At 53.0% G+C, this 17,482-nt stretch overlaps 1 protein-coding gene across 1 annotated transcript in view; it reads left to right on the top strand.

The window, feature by feature from the left end:
- The window catches only part of TCERG1L (transcription elongation regulator 1 like), a 199,961-nt gene that overhangs the window by 164,313 nt on the left and 18,166 nt on the right, over nucleotides 1-17,482 (top strand). The window contains exon 9 of the mRNA XM_052661172.1: nucleotides 12,702-12,837. Coding sequence (XP_052517132.1) covers nucleotides 12,702-12,837 — 136 coding nt within the window. The remainder of the gene's footprint in view (nucleotides 1-12,701; nucleotides 12,838-17,482) is intronic.

Below are 17,482 nucleotides of genomic sequence, written 5' to 3'. Positions count from 1 at the left end.
TCCCTAACATTCCCTGGGAAGAGAAATATGTCACAGTGACAAGCTTTCAAATTACCCAAATATTTTCAGCTGCCGGTGAGTGCCGTTTCAGACGGCTTGTTATTTACTGTTTAATGGGATGTGTTTGTGATGCACAATTGTGCGCCTTCCCTGGGACCGGAAAATTGATTGTTTGCGTCTCCCCTTTGTGTGCAGTGCCCCGGAGGTTCTGCTGGTTTCCCACGTGAAGGTTTTTTTATAGTTCAGACCTGCTTTTCAAATGCACTATTTAAAGAACTTAGAATTTATTTCAAATAATTGAGTTGAATTATTTGAAGGATTCCACAAAAGATGTCATTTGGTTTAAAAACTAGAGTGAGATTATCCACAAATTATGTTAGAGAAGAAATTGCCAGCGGCACGCGTGTCTTCCAGCCCCTTTTCCAGGTGCCAGGTTTTGCCAGTTGCAGAGCCAAGGGATTCCTGCTAAATTAATGGTTTTCCATAGCAGGAGAGGGTGAAATTGCTCTTGTGAGTTTTCAAATATCATTGGCCCCACAGCTTTGGAAACTTATTTATGTTTTTATGCCATTTGTTATAGAAGTGTTTTACTATAAGTGACCCAAAGAAATCTCAACTGGAAAGATTGCTCTTTTTTTTTTTTTAATTTATCTACTTATTTCTTGGTGGCTGTGCTGGGTCTTCGCTGCTGCTCACAGGCTGTTTCTGCTTGCAGCTAGTGGGGCTCCTCTCTAGCTGTGGTGTGGGCTTCCCATTGCAGCGGCTTCTCTTGTTGTGGAGCACAGGCTCTAGGCACGTGGGCTGCAGCTCCCAGACTCTAGCACACAGGTTCAGGGACTGGCGCACAGGCTTAGTTGTTCCCCTGCATGAGGGATTTTCCCGGACCAGGCGTTGAACCCGAGCCTTCTGCACTGGCAGACAAATTCTTAACCTCTGGACCACCAGGGAATCCCAGAACATTGTTTATTGCGGTAGTTTGTAAACTTTGAGGACACCCAGTTGATGGCCTTGGAGGTAAGAAGTTGACCTTGTCGAGTAAAACCTGAACAGCAACAGCTGCTTCCATGGGACCATCTACAGCCATATCTGGAGACTGAAGACGTGAAATTAGCAAGAAGTTCTCTTGGGGGCATTTTTCTGTTTCCCCCAAATATACCCTCCATTACGCTCCTCTTCACAAACCAAGATGTCCAAGGCACACCCAAAGCATGTCCCCTGGACTGAGCTGCAGTTCTGCACCCTACTCTGGGTCAGCGAGCCTCCGTCTAGGATGAAAGAAGCAAGACCGTCACCCAAAAGACAGGACAAGGCAAAACGATATACTGTCTGGACGGTTCGCAGCCACTGTCCCTGAGTCTGTCCCCAGACCACGCCCACACCTAGAGAGAGTCAGCTGTGTGAAAGAAAAGGAAACACTCTTTCTATTCTCCGACAGCTGCTGCCCTCACCCCACCCCAGGGCAAGGCCTATGGTCAGCGAGTGTGGGCAGCGAGGAGGGGCCAGTGTGCTGAGCCCTGTCTTCATACAAACCATGAGTTGAGCCCTTTCACTTCCACATACATGGGTTTCCAGAATCTCCAAAATATTAGCTACTGAGAACGTGCGAGCACGGCTTCTCTGCGTGCCAGAAGGTAGTGCTAGAAAATACGTGACTCCAAATTGAGATCTCTGTAAAACTATATTTTTAAAGCATCCAAGAAAACAAGAGGATGAGCTGCACTCCAGTGCGAGTGTGGAGTCTGGTTTTCTTCAGAAGGTGGGACACTGTGCATCTCTTTGTGGCCTCAGACTTGCACGCAAAATGAATTAATATCCACTTACCTACGCTGACCTACCTGTAATACAGGAGACTCAGCTTCGATCCCAGGATCTGGAAGATCCCCTGAAGAAGGGCATAGCTACCCACTCCAGTGTTCTTGCCTGAAGAGTCCCAAGGACAGAGGAGCCTGGCGGTCTACAGTCCATGGGGTCGCAGACAGTCAGACACGACTGCACACACATGCATTTCAAGCTCCTGCCTTGTACCCAGGTCATGAGTTTAGTCAACCAGCTGTTTCTCTATAGAGCCCTGCAGTGTTGTGAATAGTCTGTGCCCTGAGTCTTTAGGGCCTCCTACCTGGGCCGACAGACACTCGATGGGTGCCTGGCTATGAGAAGATGGTGGGGACACAGCTCATTTGTAGTGAGATTCTAGTTTGTCCTTTCAGCTTGAAGCATCAAGATTCCTTGGCATTAATTTCCTTCCCAAAAAGGATTATGAAACTCGTGGATTTCTGAGAGAGAGACCAGACGTCGGCATAAATCCGGAGACCCATACGTCACCCCCTCGCTTAATAGAGCAGGTGTCGTTTCTTGGAGTTTGGGTGAATGGGTCGAGCTCTGCTCCCGGTTTCTATGAAGCTCTTCACCCACATGGAGGTAAAGCTGAAGTCTGACTGCCCGGAGACCACTCTGGAATCAGTTCTAGTAGAGCTCTTGACCTGGGGGCTCCTTCGCTGGTCCTTTATCAGATCTCCCAGCCTGCCTCTCACTCCCTTTGACCCCGGTGTTCCAGAAGCACTTGGCCTTCGGCGGTTGTCATGAACTCCCCTGGAGCAGGCACGACAGGAGCAGCGGGACCTCCCCAGGGCCCTTGCTTGCTGGCAGCAGACGTGTGGCTCTGAGATGGAGTCAGAGTCTGTCTCCCCTTGCCAGACGGCAGTGCGGGGGGCGGGGAGTGCTGTGGCAGAATCTTCTTCTTCGGGGGCTCCGTTCAGCAGTCGAGAGCACACCAAGATGCTCCTGGAGTAGTAAGTGTGCAGTCATCTAGGAGAGTCTCTCCTCTCGTCTCCCATGGGAAAGAATGTATTTCCCCTCTTTATGGTAATTCATGGTTTGAAAAAAAAGAAAGTGAAGTCGCTCAGTCGTGTCTGACTCTTTGCAACCCCATGTTCTGTAGCCCACCAGGCTCCTCCGTCCATGGGATTCTCCAGGCAAGAATACAAGAGTGGGTCGCCATTTCCTTCTCCAGGGGATCTTCCCAACCCAGGGATTGAACCCGGGTCTCCCGCATTGTAGGCACACACTTGACTGTCTGAGCCACCAGGGAAGTCCCTTAAACTATAAATTCATAGTTCGGTTCTGTTCAAGCCTGTGATGCCTCCTGCTGGAACGTGCGCTCAGCTTCACGAGGCAGGTAGAGGAGGTGGCCTTTGCTGCTGCAGTGATGGGAAGGAGGCAGGGTTTCTGGACCTAAAGAGGCTGGAGTGCAATGGGAGACGTACTGTCAGTGCCGGGAGGGACTGGAGAGACCTGGGAGCGTAGGGGAAAGGCAGCCTGCACAGCCAACAGGCCCGACTGCCACGATTCCTACTAAAGCAAACAGCCTCAGATGATGGGCAGGGCCGGTCTGTGGCTCTGAGTCCATCTAGCTGTTAGACACGCACTGGGAAAGGCCCAGCACAGAGCAAATGGCCCCAAATGCCCAATGGACAAGACAGTTTATTTGCTCATTTTTAACTTTTTACTATGGAAAAGTTCTATGTAACAATGGAACAGGATATTTAACCCTCCCATGTACACATTTCCCAGTTTCAACAACTATCTCAAGGTCAATATTGTTCATCATTCATTCTCATTACCCCTCAACTCGGAATATTTTGAAGCAAACCCCAGCTGTTGTATAAATTTTATTTGTAAATATATCAGGACACATGACTAAATGATAAGGACGTTTTAAAGGCAATCATAGTCACAGCTAAAAAATAAATGACAAGTATTACCAAGCAACCTACTGTTATCAAGTAGCTTCTCAGACTCGCTCAGATTTCCTGGACTGTTTAACCTTTAAACTTTAAACTTTGAAGTTTTAAACTTTAATTTTCAAGTCAAGTCAAGACTGTTTGTACGTAGCCCTCCGTGACTCTCTTCTAAATTTATTTTAGTCTGTAGGTCTGTTCCCTTTTGCTCCAGCTTTTTTTTTTCCATCTGTTTTTAAAAACATCAGAATTTCTTCTTAACTGTGGACTCTCCCATAGTCTGGACCGTGGCTCATGGATACCACTGGATCTGAAGGTGTGCTTTTCCTGGTTCTTCTGACCTGGTAGGTTCTGCAACTCTATAGCAGATCTGGAGGCTGTATCGGTTCGAGTTTGATGAGTATCTGGGCAAGAATCCTTCAGGGTCGTGTTGAGTTCCTTCTGTCAAGAGGCATCTGACGTCTGATCCTCTGTCTCCTGTCGTGTGGGCAGGTGACTTGCCCTCATCCTTTCTTTCTAAAAGGACTTTTTCATGCTGATGTTTCGATTATATTCTCTCATCTGCATTTAGCACCTTGACAACTTTTATAAAGAAAAACAGACCTTCATAAACCATTTTGTTCCCTTGAGGTGTACTTCAAATAGGAAACTCAAAGTAAGGTATTGATTCCTTCCCCTTAATTGTTGGAGAACAAAACGGCGGCCCACTGCAGTATTCTTGCCTGGAGAATTCCATGGACGGAAGAGCCTGACGGGCTACAGTCCACGGGGTCGCAAAGCGTCAGACACGACTGAGCGACTTCCACTCATCGCTCACTCCCTTTATCACTGACTCTCAGAAATCTGTGTCATTTCTCTGGCGCCATCCTCCAACGATGACAGCTTCGTTATCAGTTCCTAGATCTGCACGTAGTTGGTATGTTTCAATCCATCTTCGTTCTTAATTTTAGCCTTTGAGAGACAGAGTATGTCTCTGTCTTGGTGATTCTTGGGTGGCTATCACGTAGGATGTGTACTTTTTCAAAATGTAGGCGTTCATCCTTTCTACGTAAAGGTATTTTCGTTGAATTATTTTTTAACGTTTGTTCTATTTCATTGCTTTGAGTTTCCATATTGGTGACGCCAAGTACACTGCTTGGCTCTCAAAGTGTTTCCTCCCCTTTTATTTCCAATTTCTTGGATCTCTGGGATGTCTTTCCTCTCTTTCTTTGATCCAACATCCCTTTTCCCACTGAATTTGTCTGTTCTGATATGTGCCGCTATTGCATAGCATCCATCATCTTCTTTGAAAACTTTAGCTCCTGTTCAAAGAATCAGTTAAGGTTTCATCGGAGCGTGGCGCTGTCTTCCCACTTCTGCCTGTGTGCACGTCTAGGCTGCGCTCTTCTGCTGCTCTCTCGCTGACCTGATGTGGGGCAAGACAGTGACCCAGGACGGCCTTGCTGGTTCTGGGCCCTGGCGCCTGCTCTGGTGCCGTCACGTGCCCTCTGCTTCCTCACGTTCCCCAGGCCGCCTCTTCCCTTTCCTTGGTATCTTGTCTAAAAATTGCTAAGATTATGCTCGTGTCTGTTTCTCCAAGTTCATCCCTGGCTTTATCCTGCAAGGGGCACCCTGCTCGCTGACCCCCGTGGGTCACCTTGGCCCCTTCGCAGTCAGTAGCCCAGAGGCCCCTCCAGCTTCAGTGTCCCCGCTCTCAGAGGCCACAGCCAGCAGCTGCTCCTCCGTCCATGGCGTCACAGGGTCCTGGGGGTCGGGGCCCTGGGACGGGCCTCTGGCTCCTCCCGGCTTCCCCGGGCGGCCGCAGATGCCCTGAGGGTCCTTGGTGCCACGGTCAGGCACCGCCCGCTCACAGTGTGAGTTCTGGGGACCCCTCACCCCGTAATTTATGAGGACACTGTCTGCAGGCTTCTTGTTCTGACAGCTCTGCCTACTTTTGTGTGAGGACCTGGATAGATTAAAGAGCATCCTTTGCGGCATTTCACATCAGGAGGTCTATTTGGTCTTAAGCCTCAGGACAGGCACCCCTAAGCATCCTGTGACATATGATGGATGCGATCAGGCCATCACGTTTCCTCCAGGGCCCCCAAAGGTGATTCCGGCTGCAGCCGGTGGGGGCAGGAGGGTGGTATGGGTTTCGCTGTTTTGTGAGAGAAGTGACCCAGCAGCCTCTGTGAGATGCACCGCACACCCTCAGCCTGAGGGCACCCGGCTGCTTCTCAGGGCTGAGAGTGTGGCGACCTCACGGATGCAGCTGGAAACTGCCTGCGAAAGGCACGGTGGGACCTGCGCGCTGTGGGGCCTGGCATTGCCTCTTGTCACCTGCTGGGTGACACTGCTGGTGCTCTGAGGCTGCCAGTGTGGGTCCCCAGATGAGGGAGGTGGCCACACAGGGCCCAGGACCTGCCTGAGGACCTCTAATCTCCAGGGTCCTCTCAGCTTTACCTGACGAGCCCTTAAGACGACCACGTAGCTCCCGCAGAGTCGGGCTGGGGGCAGACGTGGGGTCGGGCCTTCTCCAGCAGCACGGTCGCCTGTCACTGGACCTGGGGAGCCTGCTCTTGGTGCTCACAGGGGCTCCTCCCCATCCCACAGGGGCCACCTGCCGGCACAGAGACATGCCTTCCCAGGCGGCCTCCCCAGGAAGTAACACTGGCCTCCGAGACCAAGTGCGCCTGCAGCTGGCACCCCTCCACCCCTCCAAAGGCCCATGCTGACTGGGCTTCAGGGAGGTGGGGGTCGGACGGGGGTCTGCTCACTTCCTCATCCCCTCCCTCCACCCGCCTGACTCCTGGTTCACAGTGCTCTGAGCACGTGGACAGAAAGGCTGGGTGAGTGAGGTCAGCCCCATGGAAGGGCTGCTTGGCCTCCAGAGAGCAAAGAGCAGCTCTGTGACCCCCAGAGCCCCTCCCGGGCAGGTGTCACCACATCGGGGGTCAAGGGGTGGGGCCAGGGCAGGACGAGCAGGGCTGAGGGGAGCAGGGCAGGGGCAGGCATGAGGGGGTTGGCCAGGCGGTCAGCAGTCAGCGGGCAGACAGAGCAGAGGGCAGTGAACTCCAGCTGGAGACGGAGTCCCTGAGGTCTGAAACAGCCCAGGCTGCAGCCTGGAGGCCTCAGCCTGCTCCTCCAGGGGGTTCTGTGTCCCTGCCCACATCAGGGCCTTGTCTCTGCCCATCTGAGAGCCCCATCTCTGCCCACATCACGGCCCCATCTCTGCCCACGTCAGGGCCCCGTCTCTCCCACGTCAGGGCCCCATCTCTCCCACGTCACGGCCCCGTCTCTGCCCACGTCAGGGCCCGTCTCTCCCACGTTGGAGACCTGTCCCTGCACACTGGGGGGCAGGGCTGCTCTACGGGGCTGGGGACAGCGCTCCCTGCTCGGCTCCCATGGCCCCCTGACTGGGGTGAGAACCCGGATGTGCCGTTGGCCATGACTCCGTCCTGGGGAGACATCCTCCTCGATGCCACTGTGGGCTTTGAGTCTGGACCTCCACGTAGGTGAGTAGTGCCGGCTGAGCTGGTGCCCTGCACACCAGCCCAGCCGGGGGCCTGGAGACCACCTGGCTGATGACCCGGTCTTCTGACAGCAGCCAAAGGCACCCTCCCACGCTACACCGGTGAGGCTGAAAAGTAGAGAACACAGATCTTTCCAAGCTGGCCTCATCCGAAGACCATTTGTTACAAGCCACATGACAGTGTCTGAGGCCCCACAAGGCAGAGATTCACAGAAGCTTTGATTCCTGCAGAATTTTATATCATGTCTCACACCAGAGTTACAGCCTGGCAGCATTTTGATGATAAATTCCTAGCCCTCTTTGCCAGAGGAAAGAACAGATTCTCTCCATCGATTAAATTAAATAAAAGATGAGATGTCATCCGGCTGAACAGAAAGCTGGAACCCAGCCTGGGGAAGGGTTGGTGGGGATCGTCAGAAGCGTCAGAGACAGGGAAGGGGAAGTATCATCACGACTGTCACCACCATGATTATCACTGTTGTGTCACCCCCATCCTTACCATCACCACCACCATCACCACCATCACCGCCACCATCACCACCATCATCATCATCACCACCATCGTCACCACCATCACCGTCGCCATCACCACCACCACCATCAACGCCATCATCATCAAGACCATCACCATTCTCACCATCACCATCGACACCATCACCACCACCATCATCACCACCACCACCACCACCATCACCACCACCAGCATCATCACCATCACCACCACCATCATCACCACCATCATTGACACCATCTTCACCACCATCATCATCACCATCATCACCATCACCATCACTGTTTTCAGACCTGTCATTGTGCTGTGGAATTTACATGCCTCCTCTGAGTTCTCCCAGCTGTAAAATGAGCCTCGTAGGGTTGTGAGAAGGATTAAATGAGATGGTGCAAGTAAAGTGGGAGGAGAGGGTTTGACCGTGTTTTCAGCAAATGTCAGGCATTCTCTGATGGGGCCGCAGGGTCTCTGGGCTGCGCTGTGCTCCTTATTTCCGTCCTTCACTTCAGGCGGCATCTGGCATCTGGCGCCCCACCTGGAATAATGAATAATCATAAAAAGCACGCCAAGGAAATAGGCATTCAGGAGTTGTTTTAAGTCCAAGAGTCATTTAGGAAGACGCGAGCCTGTGGATCTCAGCTCTTCGGGATCTTGAGGATAAATAACCACATGCCCCGTTTCCGCGCCCTGGCAGGGAACTCATGTCAGCTGCCGGAGACCTGGACCCCACCCCGGCGGACCCGCTGGCCAGGCACGAGGAGGGGCAGCGGAGCGAGTCAGGGATTTGGGCAGCAGGAGCCGCAGGACACGCCACCCTTAACCTTTGGGTCTCGGAGCAACAAGCCCTAGATGACGGCTGTGGTAGCAGTAGACACAGATCCTGCCGGCCAGGGCTTTCCAGACCTCTTGGTGGGCACGGTGGGCATCCTGCCCCTGCTCATCAGCAGCAGGAAAGGGAGGTCATCACCTGCAGGGAGAGGCCGGTGGGACCCGCCAGAGGCATCTGCTTTTGGCATTTCCTGCTGCACATTTTCAGGAACAAATTAGCCAGAGGTGAAGGAGGCCGGCTTATCACATCAATGGGGACTGTAAAATTGGGAGACAGAGCTAATCTCTGTCAGAATTGAGAGGTTTAAATATTTCAACAGGACTGAAAAACAGGCTCACATTAGCATCACAGATGGAGGCGTGTTGGGATCTTCCTGTTCAAACTGTTTTTCCAAAGACGCGGTCCATCGTACTCCCATCACCTGCCCCGGCGTTGCAGGAAGTGTGCCTGCTGAGTCAGCGGGCGGGGCCTTAGACCTGGAGAAGCGCACCCCTCCCCTGTGCGCCTGCAGCGAAGAACACCGCCTTCTGAGTCAACCTCTCCCGCCCTCTCTCCTTCCCTCCGTCCTTCTTTCCTTCCTTCTCTCTCCCCTCCCCTCCCCTTGTAACCTGGACAGTAAAAAAGCAAGAGCAAAAATCCCTTTCCTTTGAATGTAACAGGCAGCTGGTCGGTGGCCCTAGTTTCTTCGCCAAAGAGACCATTCTGACCCCAGGATGGCTGCACTGAACCTTCAGGAGGCGGAAGAGGCGAGTCTGGGTCCAAGCACTGGCCTCCAGGCAGGGGCAGAAGTGCCAAGGCCAGTGGCCTGAGTCCCTCAGCCCCAGATAAACACAGGAAAGTCCGTCGTTTGCAAAAGAACTTGCTGCCTCTGGAATCCTGCTGTACCGCGTCTGGTCTCAAGCATCTGCCGGAAGCATGTGCTGCCCTGGGCTCATGGGCAGGGTCAGAATGCCCTGGCACACGTCTCATGAGCGGCTCAGCTGCTGGAGCTCAGAGGCGGTTCTGGGGGAGGGGCGGGATGGGAGCAGGAGTGGGGCAGAGCTCAGGGCGGGGCTCGGGCCCCCTGATGTCTCCGAAGAGGGTGCAGGAGGCAGGTGACATGCCCCTCCCCTCACAGCAAGGAGACCCCAGCCCTGCAGTGGTCCCCACCCCCACAACCACCCCAGGGCTCGGGTACCCAGCTGGGCCCCTGGGGACAACGCCTCTCACCCTCCGTATGATGTTGACTTTACTCTATTTTTCAGTGTTAGGATTTACTTTTAGTACTAAGTTTTTCAGACTTAGGATGAAAATATTTTTAGCTAAGTTTGCCTTTGCTTTTGATTGACTCTAATTGAACGATTGCTTTGCAGTCTGGAAAGCGTCCAGTGGTTCCGAACAAAATATTTTGTGGAAAAAGCTGTAATCCGCGATCATCACATGTTCCTGTTAATCTTGTTTCAAGTTACGACAATGCGAGACTTGTTTCCGCACTTCTATTTTTAACTAATGAACATTTATTACAAAGAGATCCTAATTATACCCTCTGCAGTGTGCTACGATGGCAAATCCACTGGCAATTTTCTGTTTTCAAAATTCCACATCATGGCATAAGAAGCGAAGAATGCAAGTTCTCCTGAAGTCGTTGGGCTATAAATAAGATCCCCGAATGGGCTGAGCAAGCAGGTTGTTTTTCTTTGCACGTTCTGAGTGAGGGTGGATTAATCTGCATTCTAGCCCCGATGCACGGCAGCCCCTGTTAGACATAGCACATGGTATACAGATTCTACATTCCTAGCATGTCCCAAACCGCTAACCTGCATGTCTTCATGGCACCCTGGCCAGAGCTGGAGGAACTGCAGGCCTGGTGAGGCTGCCCTGGCTGGGCAGTTAAATGACGCTGACCTTAACGGGAGCTTCCCAGGTGGTGCCAGCGGGAAAGAACCCACCTGCCAATGCAGGCGATGGAAGACTCGAGTTCGATTCCTGGGTGGGGAAGATCCCCTGAAGGAGGGCCTGGTCACCCACTCCAGTATTCTTGCCTGGAGAACCCCACAGACAGAGGAGCCTGCTGGGCTATGGGCCATAGGGTCACAAAGAGTTGGGTATGATTGAAGCGACTTAGCACGCAGCACCCATGACCTGGATGGTTGTCTCCTCCTCCCCAGATGCGGGGATAGAGACATGCCCAGACCATCCTGTGCATTGCCCTGGCCTCCGTTCCTACATGCTGGGAGCACCTTCCGAGTGGTGGCAACCACAAATGTCTGCAGATGCTGCCACAGGCCCCCCCAGCAACAGATCACCTGGGGAGCCCTGATCGTGACTTCCATCAGGAAACCCGGACAGGCATGGTGTGCCTTTATCCCCGCAATTCCTGGGGTGCAGCAGGCTTTGGAAATGCACATGCCCTGCTGTTCCGGACTTGTGAGCACCCAGGATGCAGTCCTGTGTGCAGGAGGCAGGAAGTCATGGTGCTTCCCAGCGGACTTCTCTTTAGAACTCCCGGGAACGGTGGCCTGTGATCAGGTTTGCACTGGCCTGTTGATGTCACTGCCTGCAGTCAGTGGAGGCCGTGGTCCTGGAGGGTGGGAGAGTCGTTGTTGTTCAGTCACTAGGTCGTCCAACTCTGTGTGACCCCATGGACTGCCGGACACCAGGCTTCCCTGTCCTTCACCATCTCCTGGAGCTTGCTCAAACTCATGTCCTTTGAGTCAGTGATGCCACCCAACCATCTCATCCTCTGTCGCCCCCTTCTCCCGCTTTCAATCTTTCCCAGCATCTGAGTCTTTTCCAGTGAGTCAGCTCTTTGCATCAGGTGGCCAAAGTATTGGAGTTTCAGCTTCAGCATCAGTCCTTCTGATGGATATTCAGGACTGATTTCCTTTAGGATGGACTGGTTGGATCTCCTTGCAGTCCAAGGGACTCTCAAGAGTCTTCTCCAACACCACAGTTCAAAAGCATCAATTCTTCAGCATTCAGCCTTTTGTATGGACCACCTCTCACATCCATTCATAACTACTGGAAAAAGCATATCTTTGACTATGCAGACCTTTGTCAATAACTTGGTGTCTCTGCTCTTTAATATGTTGTCTGGGTTTGTCATAGATTACCTTGCAAGGAGCATCTTTTAATTTGGTGTCTGTACCCACAGAGGGGTCTGGGTGTCAGAGCAAGTGTGCCTTTTGGGCACCAGGGGTCCAGTTGGCGCCTTAGGAGATGGAGAGAGGTTGGTTGAGAGCGAGGTGCTGGGGGGACCAGTCCCAGGCAGGGCCGTGTCAGGGAGCAGGAGGGAAGGAGGTGGGAGCAACAGTGTGTGTTTGGTCAGATGCTTTCTCCCAGCAGCGAGCATCAAGGTGCGGTAGAGGGAGGTTTCCAGCTGCTTCCAATACGAGGAGTAAAACCACGAGGACCTCCATCAGATGGGCCGTTAAACAAATGATGCGAGCTATCGAGCGGCTGATTCATAAAGGGGGGCTCTCTCTCCTTCCTCTGGGCCGCTCCACCTGGCCCCTCGCCATGCCCACGCTGGGTCCTGCTTCCTCCCTGTGGCCACCCCTGGGCTCACGGTCACCTAGCTCTCCCTGTCCTTTGCAGAGTCCCCAGGGTGTGGTTCTGTCTCACTGCCGTCACTACATCCTCCCTTTGGGGCTAAACCCCCAGACAATGCTTTCTGCCCTCTGGGTGTAGATAGAATAATTTCCCCATGACTGTCTTCTGTGCCTTTGTCCACTGTCGAGTCATCTCTAAAAGCCAAAGTGGAACCAGGTTCAAGACCCAGTGACTGGTTCAAGCGGCAGATTTGCTCCGTTCGCTCCGGTGACAGTGGCCTCGGGCGGGGAAGCTTCGGGGCCGCTTGGCCTCCTTCCCAGGCTGTTCTGAGTGCTCTCGACCCTCAGGCCCCACCGAGGTCTCCCTCCGGCCGTGCTATCCTGTCGGGGCTTCTGTCTCCACTTTCTGCCCCAAACGCAGCAAAGCAGTTTGCATCCCAAGAGCCAAGTCTCACCTGAGCTGGGCTTTGCAAAGTGTTCAAAGACTCTGCTCCTTCCAGGGGCCTGGAGGGCTTTGAAAGGTTGTAGTGAGAATTAGGTGGGTCTCCAAGGTCTTGGTTGACTCTCTGTATCTTGTGCCCCAAAGGACGGAAGGCCACGTGAGTCCTAGGCCCGAGGAGGCGGAGAGACAGGACGTGGGCGGCAAGTCACCCCTGCCCCAGATCCTTCTGCCGCTGGAGGAGCGAGCGGCCCACTTCCGAGACATGCTTCTGGAGAGAGGGGTAAGGGGGCCCCCCGGTGGCTGCCTCTGCGGGGGTGGGGGGCGAACTGGCCGTCGCCCCCTCAGGACCACGTCCCCTTCCTCATCGAGCTGTGGGCAGGCTGCGTGCAGAACATTCAGGGGCCAGAAGACGCGCAAGGGGACCAGTCCCAGGAGGGAGCTAGGCTTTGGAGGGTGCAATGCGTCGCGGGGTGGTTCTTGCCACCTGTCCACGGACGCGGCTGAGAGGTGAGCAGATGCGGGTCTCCCAGAAGGGATGGTCCCCAGGATGCAGCGCTGGTTTGTGTCGATGGCCTTCCTGCAGGAGCCCAGCCAGCTTCTGACGTCCAACCCTCCACGAGACACGCCCTGAGGTGATCTCACTCAGGGAGGGGCTCGCACCCCTCTGGGTCAGCCCAGTGGGTTTCATGCAGGTGGGATGTCTTCACGGTTGTTGACTTCTGAATCACCTTTGAATTGAAGGGGGAGACGCATTTTATAACGGAATCTCCTTCCAATGACTTTTATTTCCTGTTTTGGCTTTTGGGTATAAAATGAGCCTGATACAGTAGTTCAGCCCAGTTGGATTTCTTCGTAAGATGAGCCCAAACACAGAAGGCAGTGATAGGGGCTGGTGTGTAATGATGATTATAATGAACACTGTAAGTGGCCTTGGGAATGCAAAAGCGAATTCCCTCTGCAGTCAGCACCCAGGACAGGCTGCCTCCTGTGAGGCCCCTCCAAGAGCAGGTGCAGCTGTGAACTGAGGGGAGGATGGTCTGTGGAGACCCCGACTTCCCCGGGGAGAGTCTGAGAAGGGCTGGCACCTGGGCAGGCGGGGCCCGAGGGCTCCCTGGAGCTGAGCCAGTGTGAGCTCTTGAAGAATTAGGAGAAGGAGATTATCTCAGCCGCACTCCGAGGGGCCCCTCGTCTCCTCCGCACCATGAATTTTAATGCACGCGTCGTTTTATCTGTCTGGAGACACACTCAAAAGGAAAATACAGCCCTCGGCGCGAGGACCTGGAGGAGAAGCAGGCTTGTGGTCTCAGAGTGGCAATGCCATGTGTCCAGTGTGAAGTCACGAGGACGCTGAGGGACGTGTGAGCTCACACGTGCAGGACCCATCCCCGGTGTGGACAGAGGGCAGGTTGTTTTAAAAAACATGATTTTAAGCGTTATATTTACTAGGCTAAAATGCTGTTTTAAGATAACCCCTCCCCATACAACTTTCTTCTATCTTTCAAGACGTAGAGGCGACTTCATCACAAAACCCTGTAGGAAGGGATGGCCTTGGAAGCAGCTGATGTTCTTGTGAGGGATGCATCTGTGTGTGTGTGTGCGCGTGTGTGTGTGCGCGCTGTGTGTAGAGGTGCGGGTGTGTGTGTGTGCGCGCTGTGTGTAGAGGTGCGCGTGTATGTGTGTGTGTGCTGTGAGTGTACACACGTGTGTGTGTATCTCTCTGTGTGTTCTGTGAGTGTATATGTGTGTGCTGTGTCTACACATGTGTGTGCTATGAGTGTATACACGTGTATCTGTGTGTCGTGAGTGTATGTGAATGTCTCTCTTGTGTGTTCTGTGAGTGTATATGTGTGTGTATATGTGCTCTGAGTGTACACACGTGTGTGTCTGTGTGCCATGAGTGTGTGTCCCGCTGTGTGTTCTGTGAGCGTATATGTATGTGTCTGTGTGTGTGTGTGCTGTGAGTGTGTACACGTGTGTCTGTGTGCCGTGAGTGTATATGCATGTCTCTCTGTGTGTTCTGGGAGTGTATATGTGTGTGTGTGTGTGTGTGTGTGTGTGTGTGTGCGTGCGCTGTGTGTAGAGGTGCGCGTGTATGTGTGTGTGTGTGCTGTGAGTGTACACACATGTGTGTGTATCTCTCTGTGTGTTCTGTGAGTGTATATATGTGTGCTGTGAGTGTATACACATGTATCTGTGTGTTGTGAGTGTATGTGAATGTCTCTCTTGTGTGTTCTGTGAGTGTATATGTGTGTGTATATGTGCTCTGAGTGTATACACGTGTGTGTCTGTGGGTGTTTGTGTGTGTACTGTGAGTGTATACGTGTGTGTGTCTTTGTGCCATGAATGTGTGTGTCCCGCTGTGTGTTCTGTGAGCATATATGTATGTCTCTGTGTGTGTGTGTGTGTGCTGTGTGTACATGTGTGTGTCTGTGTGCCATGAGTGTATATGCACATCTCTCTGTGTGTTCTGGGAGTGTATATGCATGTGTGCCTGTGTGTGTGTGCTGTGTGTACACATGTGTGTCTGTGTGGTGTGAGTGTATATGTGCATCTCTCTGTGTGCTGTGAGTGTGTGTCTCTGTGTGTTCTGAGTGTGTACATGTGTGTGTCTCAGTGTGTGTGCTGTGAGTGTGTACACGTGTGTGTCTCTGTGTGTGTGTGCTGTGAGTGTACACGCATGTGTGTCTGTTGGGCGTGTACTCCCTACCGGTCCCACCGCAGACCCCACGTGGCCGATGTGCAGGGCTTCCCTGAGCTTTCCGCTCACTCCCTGCTTGGCCCTCACTGCCCCACTCTCAGCCTCCCCACGTCAACAGCAAAGACGTGACCTCTCCCCCTGGCTAAGGAGAGGGGATCAGGAACACAGGCCAGAGTGCCAGCCTCTGGCCGCCCCGGCCCACTGCTCCCACACTGGAGAAGTGGGTCCGCCATCAAGTCCCAGGTGCCCCAGGAGGATGGAGGCGGCTGGGTTTAGAAGCCGTCACTGCCACCCGAAGGGGCTGCTTGTTCCGTGGCCATTGGGCCAGCTTCAGGGTCCTGGGGGCTTGTGCCCAGTGTCACCGCTGGTCTGGGCCCTGAGCTGTCTCATTCGCCTGCCCTACTTGCACTCTTGGCATGAGGTCTCTTTCCCGGGAGGCCCTCCGAGCCCTGCCTCCCCGGCTCCCTGGCTGACCCGTGGAGCCTCATGGCTGCTCTGTGCGCCTTCCTCGTTGCCAAGTCGTCATGCTGGGTCCTGGAGGCAGGGGACGCTCTGATGCCCCCACTGGGCTCCTCGAGCCTGGCTCCAGGCACTGGCTCCCAGAGGCACTCAGGGACCTCCTGGGATTCCCTTCATGTCCAGACCCTCGTCTTGCTGCATGTGCCCTAGGCCGGCCCAGCGCTGATCAGAGAGTGGGCCCGTGGAGCCTGGATGAGGGGTGTATCTCCTGGAGCAGCTGTTCTTTCTGTTTCCTTCTCCTCCACTCGTGTGGCCTCGAAGCATTTGCAGGATAAAACATCACTCACGATAAAGCAGGCTTCTCTCCCCACAAAGTCGCCAAGAAGAGGATTCTTCTCTGCAGACCACGGGGTGGAAGCACCTGAGTCTTGCCGCCATGCCTCTTCTGATGGCAAGGACAGTGCAGAAATAGTCACAATTCTGAGGTCTGAATGAACCCAGCCAGTCAGCCCCAGTGGAATTAACTGAGAATTCCCAGAGAAGTGATAGCACCGTGAGCATTTGAGAAATATATGCAGCATTCATCTCATCAATGTCTGGATTTCCACCTCTTTGTTTTGGAAACCAACCACGTCCAGCTTACCCGCACAGCATGATATTAAGCCACTTGGAGGGTGAGGACTGCTGGAGACCCCACCCCACCCTCCCAAGGACACTGAGTCTACGTGGTCTCTGACGCACCCCAGAGCCCTCAGCTGAGCCATTTTACTAAGGGTGTGTTCAGTGCATTCTTGCCTCATTGAGCTGATTCCATCCAGCCTTGGTCCTTAGATATATTCATGTATGAGAATCAGCAAAAACAATGTGGAAATGGGAGGTACCAGCCCCAGTACTCTGGGTTTTCCCAGGAGACAGAGACGGGGGTGAAGCTGAGACCCTCATCTTACAAGGATTTCAGAAGAAGCTCACATACCCCTCAGGAATAGAGAAGACCAATCTGAATGTACTGCTGATGTTATAAAGCAATGCCCACATTTATGACTCTTAACTTTATAAAGTATGTCGGCAGATTTTATGAGTTACTCATGCTCAAGAGGCTTTGATGGCTAAGCCCATCAGATTTCTAGCTGCTTAAAAATGAGGCTGAAAAAGGTCACCTTTTTCATAGACTGAGTGATTAATAAGATTTTTTATTGCATTTGTTCAATCCTTCAGCTCAGAGATTCATGTGCTTATAGAAAGAGGGAGCTAGGTGTATGGATTTCCAGTAGTTTAAAAAGGGCATGGTTTGGGGTATGCCATAGGGATTTTGGCTTGGGGAAAGGCCTTCAGTTTTGTGGTTTTGTAATATGTAAGTGGAAGACTTTGTTTTTATATTCTTTCACCAGTATAAACCACAACAGAGCTGTCTTTAAACTTCAGTCTATAAAGGGCAGGATTAATTGAGTAGCAGCTGATTAATTTAACCCTGTCTATTTAGATAAATACATTAGAGACATTTTATCGAGGGGCTCTTCCTTCTGCAAAATAGCCCTTGGGAAGTGGCTTTCCCAGAGGCCAGGGAAGAAAGACTGTTCCATAACCTTGACTCTTGATTCAGACACTGCCGGGTCCCTCTGCAGGGGAACCGCGGCCAGCTTCGCAGCTGCGGCAGCCTTGGGGAGACTGACTGGCACAGTGGCCAGCCCTGCAGCCGAGACCCCTGGACTTTGGATCTGAGTCTGTGTTGGAAAAAGGAATTCACAGTCCGCACACCCGCCCTGGCTGA

Source organism: Budorcas taxicolor, chromosome 23 (assembly GCF_023091745.1).
Source record: "Budorcas taxicolor isolate Tak-1 chromosome 23, Takin1.1, whole genome shotgun sequence".
Classification (NCBI taxonomy): domain Eukaryota; kingdom Metazoa; phylum Chordata; class Mammalia; order Artiodactyla; family Bovidae; genus Budorcas; species Budorcas taxicolor.
The sequence above is the reverse complement of the archived record's forward strand: the minus strand, read 5'-3'. Positions and strand labels throughout refer to the sequence as shown.